Genomic DNA, 6,532 nt, shown 5'->3' on the forward strand with positions numbered 1-6,532 from the left:
CCGCTCACTACCAAGTTTTTTTTATATGTCACTCGAAATTGTTTCATCGTTTATTGCACAATATCTCTTCACGCCAGAAGAGTGAAGATCATACACTTAAACGTGTCTGTTGTACATGAGATATTTGCAGTTGATTGTCAGAATAAAAATGAAAATGAGAATTTTGAGGAAAAATGCTAATTTTGTGTGCATCAAATTTTGGGAAATTCAAAAACCAGAATACCAGGCAGATACCAAACAAAAATCTCTTGTTTCCGAGCATTGCTTTTTCATATTAAAATAAATAAAACGAGGATAGTACACATTGGAATCTTAAGAACAGTTCACGGAGATGTGGAGGAAAAACAGAAAACCCTAAATCACTTTGAAACCAAGAAAATACAGAGCTCTAGAATATACCCCATGTTGCAGGCTTTCTTAATGGCATATAAAAGAGTGTGTGCCATGGTTTGAGTAGGTTGAAGGAGAAAAGCTTCAGCTGCTGCTACGCTTGTAGAGTGAGTAGATGGAGAAAGTTGTGAGCAAGATGAAGAGGAACGTTGCTGCTAATGATGCTGCAATGGAAATGATTCCCTGGTGACAGAAACGGCCGTACAGACCGCAAATGGGGCTCCAGAATGCGTGAGAATTGCCCTCCCGAGCAATGTACCCGACGCCCATGGCCGCCCCTATGCTCGCCGACAGAAGGGCCACCATTATCTGCATCCATTTTCATCCCCAAAATATTAGCTGCCATGGATGAGTGCACATATCTTAAGCTTCACAGGGTTAAATAATCAAAAGGCATTTCGGATCGGCTACAATAATGTTCAACAAGAAAGTTGGAACAATCATTAAAAGTTCATTTCTAGATAATATTTGAGGTTTGAAGTTAAAAAGAAGATAAAGATTCTGAATTTTGGCAGAGTTCTAATTTCAGAGTTTCTGTCAGAAGAACAGAAAAACTGGAATTTTGGCAGAGTCGTGTTTTTGTGCTTGAGGCTGAATCAAAACTCAGTTATTCCAAGTTTTAGTACTAGTCAGCTGAACATCACAGTCAAATCCAGAAATCTGTGCTATTAATTGTTATTATAGAATCTGAAATTTTCAGTCCTAACACTGTTCTCCCTTGATATCACATTAAATTCCAGAAATCTAGAAATTTCGTTGTCTGAACACTATTTTCGCTTAATATTACAGTCAAAATGATCGGATATCTAAAAATTTCATAATCTTTCACTTGATATGGACTTAAACACTGTTCTCACTTAATATCCAAGACAAATTTAGGAATTCTGAAAATTTCATAGTCCTAGCACTGTTCTCACTTAATATCACAGTCAAAATTCAGAAATCCGCGATGTTCTCAGTTACGATAAATATTAAGTCAAATTCAGAAATCTGTAATGTATTCACTTAATAATAAAAATCACAGTCGAAATCAGAAATCTATAGTATTCTCACTTAATATTTCACAGTCAATTTCAAAAATATGTGATGTTAACTGTCGTTATAAACTCTAAAATTTCATGCTTTTGACTGTGATATTAATTGTAATGACGGACTGAAAATTTCACTCTTTCAACTATTCTAACATTTAGGATTTGCTGAATATATTTTTGGAAAAGGTGAAACCCTAACCAGTCATCACAGAAAACTATTGCAGTTCAGCACATTAAACATTACCAGATCGAAGAAAGCCCGGAGGAGTTTCGAGAAGGCCGGCGAGCGGGAGTAGACGATATTCGCAGTAGTATTATTTATGGCAAAAACCGAATAAACGCAGGCGACTGAATTTGCTATCACGAAAAAACTGCCATCAGAAAACAAAGTAAATCACACCTACACAAATCTCCGAAAAATATTTTCAAATTTACTAAAAACGGAGACAAATTTACACATCAGCGTGCGAGTACTGATATTTTCAAAATTGCGATTGTGAGAAGGAAAACGGAGAGAAAATTACACATTCGCAGGCGAGTAGTGGTATTTGGCAGCAATAGGGCCAATAGGAGTATCGAGAGTCTGCTTGTTTCTTCCCATAACAATGGCGGCCACAAGAGTACCTGCAATGGCAGCAAATCTCAGCACAAAATCCACTATTTCCCAAACCCTGCTATTGCGTGATTTCGATTTCTCCATGCTCACATCCATTGCTGCGACCTAACAGCACCAGTACTGATTCAACAGATCTCTATATGGCCTAAAGATCGACGAACACTACAAAAGAATTCCGATATTTATATTGCTATGCATTCCTACAGAGAAAGCATAGCAAAAATAAAGAATTAGTGTGAATGCACACTGAAAAGCTCAAGTTCTTGACAGGCATAAGCCACAAGGATTCCTTTATATGTTTCACTGTTGCTTTGGATGTACTGGTAAAGTCAAATTCACTGTCACAATATGATTTGTAAGCGCAAAAGTCATGTTCTTCTTTCGCCGCCGCCCATTGGGCGGGCAATCCTTTTGCCGTGTAAATGGGGTTTCTGTTTTTTTTTAAGCTCAACTGTCCATTTTCTTTTATAAATTATTGGGAGGATGATTGTGGGAATGATGCTGGATGGGATCTTTTGCATTATAATATCAAGAATGATCAGATCATTTTTGAGCTTCAAGAATAAAAAATGGGATCTTTACATTAGAATATCAAGGACGATCAGATCATTTTTGAGTTTCAAGAAATAAAAATGAGGTTTTTACATTATGATATTAAGAATGATCACTTTTTTTGACATTATGATATTAAGGATGTTGAGTGATCAGATTTTTATTTTTTTTAACTTCTAGAATGGTTACACACATTTAAAGAGTTATATTTTTTATTATTAAAAAATTAATATTAAATTTTAAGATACTAGTTTTATCTCTTTCACTTGCTTCTTTCTACTTCTAATTTGCCAGTGAGTAAGATCATGGTAAGATAATTTGGTAAGATCTTGAGTAAAAAAATTATGTTTCTATATTCTATTAGATTTAGAAGAGTTGTTTTTAGATGTTTCAATGTTTTACATTATGATCCATCAACAATATTAACTTTTTATTTAAGACCTTGAATCATAAAATTTAATATGTAATTAAAATATTAAAATATAACTAATATTTTAATTTATTTTTTTGGTTGGAGGTTACAATAAAAGTTAGTTTATATAATGTTAAATAAATATAGATAATTTTTTGATTTTTAATATTTATTCTTAAAGTAATTTTTTTAATAAGTGGGTGATAATTTGATTGTCTAATATAATTGTCAACTAATAATTTTCTGATGCTTGCATTATGTGTTTCATATATGTGAATAGTTTAAAATTGTTAAAAAAAACTTATATCTATTTATTTCAAATGTAGTGATTAGTATATACTATTGTTAACATGTTTCTTTTAAATAATTCAAATTTATAGTAATTAGTTATATGTTTTTTAAATCTATGTTGTAGTATTTAGACATATGTTTCATGCATTGAAATGGTAAAATTATAAATAATTATAAGAACACAAGTAATTTTGTATGATTAAGGATTTGATTTTTAGAGTAGGTTTGGATTTAGTGTCATGAAGATCATTTTCATTGTGTGGAAATGAATGAATAAAAACAACAAAATAGTTAGTCATATGTTAGAGCATAGTAGAATCAAATCTGACATGATTTGGATTATCTAACACAATATTCAACAAAATAATTCATTGTCACATTTAAAATCAAGTCACTCTTCCATATGTTAAATTTGTTATTTTTTAATTTTTATTTTTATTGAACAAAGCTGAATTACATTTTTCTTAATTCATCTTTGTAGATATTTTATGAAGTTTGGATTTGATTCTTTATATTAGACTTTTAAACATGATATTTTTATTTTTATTAATCTTTTCTATTTAGTTAAGATTGGCTATACTATCATTTGTGGGCCGTTACCTTATCTTTTTACTTGGATTTGAGCATCCATTATTTTTTGTTTTATTATATACCTAGTCACACCCCATTATTTGTCTTACACTTATTGTTAGATTATTTATCGATGTTTCTCATTGATCTAGGTACTTCGGCATATATGCATAAATATAACATAGATTTTGATGATCTTAAAGTTTTTTCCCTAATGGATGGTAAGGTATACATAACATGAGAAATGTGGTAGAGAGGTATGGTTTTTAAAATTTTGAAAAATGTGGGAAATTGGTGTTATATAATTTTGAACAAAATTATTTTATATTTTATATTTTATAGAATTTTTTTTTAACATGTGGTTGGAATTTAAAGTATTTTGATAAAAATATTGGTGATGAAATTTCTTTTAACTAAAATATTAGAAATTATATAATTTTGAACTATTTTTTTATTGATTAATGCTAATTTAACAAATTTTTAAAACGTTTTTCTACATGTGGTTGGAATTTGAAGTCTTTTAACTAAAACAAGACTTTTGGAATGCAACTTTTAACTTGTACTCTCATTGAAATTTGTTCTTATAACTTTGGAAGTCTACATAATCATCATCTATATCTAAGTACTTTTAATTAGAGTATACTAATTATTTCTATCTTGACTATGTGTTTAATTTAACATGCAATTTAATACTAATATGCATGCAAGTCAAGTCAGAGGTAAAATGTAAGGATGAAAAGTGTACACCTACTAATTTTAATTTCAGTTTGAAATTGCCTTAATTCATTTGTCACAAATGTAATACCTACTGTATAAGAAGTTCTCTATTTAAAGTCCACAAAAAATTCTAACCTTTAGCCTCACATTTCCCACAAATCTAGAGTTTTTTCATAGATTAATATATATATCAAATATATGAATATGAAAATAGATGGATTTAAATATATAATACAAGATTGGACCCTAAACTTAAAATTCAGATTTATTCATAGGCCAAAATTGCCCCTTTCTTATTATCTTTTATATGTTAACTATAAAACATCAAAATTTGGGAATAGTATTATAAAGAACCAAAACTCATTCCATTTTATTCATTTATTAGTTCTATCTTGACTATGTATCATCACTTAAAGAGCATCATGATAGAGCATTGCATCAACTTAATTACTATGTTCATTATTTGTGGGAGACTTAGCATATTACATGAATGCTCAACATGTCTTTGATTATTGTCAAATAGTTAATTCAAACCCAATGATTTATTTAAGAAGGTCTTCCTCTCAAAATTATTCATCGATACAACTATTTTTCCCAACATCAAGGTGAGTAGATTCTACACAATCATAATATTTATGTCATTTTTGCAATCAAGAAATAAATCTAAAAATCAAATTTACAAATATAAAGATTATTTATACAATATAGAAGAAAAACATAAAAACGTAAAAATCTACAGTATACTAAAATACTAAACACAATTTGATTTTTAAAAATATTAATTTAAATTTATCTTAAAAAAATTGTTTCCTAAATTTTCTATTATAATATTCAAGACTAATCTCTTGTTCTTTCTAAATATCAAAACATATCTTCAATAATAATATTACCTCAACTACAATATTTAAAAATTTCAATATATTATAGTATTACATATTGTAATTTAATTAATTTATATATATTATAATCTCAACCATACTAAGATAGGTGGCTAATATAAGATCATACAAGCATCAAATCTAATTTCCATTAGAATGGGTGCAAACCTTAACCAAATTAACTGCTCTTTAATTAAATTAATGAAAGGGAACCTGATTGGACGGCACAGACATTCAAATGCAACAGACAAAATATAATATCAATATTTGACTTTGACTTTACTATTTTACAATATTAAAAAATCTCTTTCCCTTGTGACGGGGACGTATTTCCTTTTATATTACTTTAAGATAATGAACGAGAAAACGTGTGTACTGTAAGGACGCGTGCTTACATAAAAGTGTTTTTTATGCGCAAGCAAGAAGAGTATTCACATGGAACTCATTATTCTTGAGTTTACTTGCTGCTGCCCTATTCAAGTTCTTTTTAATATGTATATTGTAATTATGTTTTTTAATAAGTAATTATGGTGTAATGAATAAGTGAATATTTAAATTAAGAGTTATTTTCAGTTAAATATTTTAAGAGAAAGTTTTTTATATGTAATAAATTTATTATGAATATAGAGCTAATAAAATATTATTATTTGAAAATAAATGTAAATATTCTTATTTGTATGATAGAGTTGACTTATGCATACTTTAAAATAAAGGTCATGGTTTGAATCATATTATAAGTTATTTGAATGATCGTATGTGTTGAGAGTTACACCTATGTGTATTGGAGGAAAACCTTCTTTACAAGACTTTTTCAAAGTGACAAGATGAACATGTAGGCGTATTTGAAAGGAAGGAAAGGAAAGGAAGGAGCTTGTATAGTCCATGATACTAGCCATGTTCTTTTTGGTCTACATATGGTGACACTAATATAACACTACCTTGTTTAGGTCTACATATGGTAATAGCAATATGAGACTACCTTGTACTTGTAGGAGGCATATAAGTGTGGTAAAAACTCAAGGCATGCATCCCCTAACTCTTGTGAGATTCTCTCACTAAAGTTTTTATATGGCTT

At 29.4% G+C, this 6,532-nt stretch overlaps 1 protein-coding gene across 1 annotated transcript; it reads right to left on the reverse strand.

Moving 5' to 3' along the window:
* Positions 1-231: 231 nt before the first annotated feature.
* On the reverse strand, positions 232-2,194 carry LOC149540785 (CASP-like protein 1U1). Its single transcript, XM_089801863.1, has 3 exons — positions 1,946-2,194; positions 1,666-1,792; positions 232-699 (listed from the first exon to the last, which is right to left on the reverse strand). The coding sequence occupies exons 1-3, from the start codon at positions 2,131-2,133 to the stop codon at positions 475-477; spliced, it is 540 nt and encodes a 179-aa protein (XP_089657989.1). The 5' UTR covers positions 2,134-2,194; the 3' UTR covers positions 232-474.
* Between the last annotated feature and the right edge of the window lie 4,338 nt (positions 2,195-6,532).

The sequence above is a fragment of the Cupressus sempervirens genome, chromosome 9 (assembly GCF_028749045.1).
Source record: "Cupressus sempervirens isolate cs-2001-9-10 chromosome 9, ASM2874904v1, whole genome shotgun sequence".
Classification (NCBI taxonomy): Eukaryota; Viridiplantae; Streptophyta; class Pinopsida; order Cupressales; family Cupressaceae; genus Cupressus; species Cupressus sempervirens.

Excerpts from the sequence above, each read along its gene's own strand:
- LOC149540785 (XM_089801863.1), bottom strand. The coding sequence starts at position 2,133 with ATGGATGTGAGCATGGAGAAATCGAAATCACGCAATAGCAGGGTTTGG. Across the intron at positions 1,793-1,945 it reads CACTACTCGCCTGCGAATGT|TTTTTTCGTGATAGCAAATT; the intron begins GTAATTTTCTCT and ends TTCTGATGGCAG. Across the intron at positions 700-1,665 it reads TCCGGGCTTTCTTCGATCTG|ATAATGGTGGCCCTTCTGTC; the intron begins GTAATGTTTAAT and ends AAATGGATGCAG.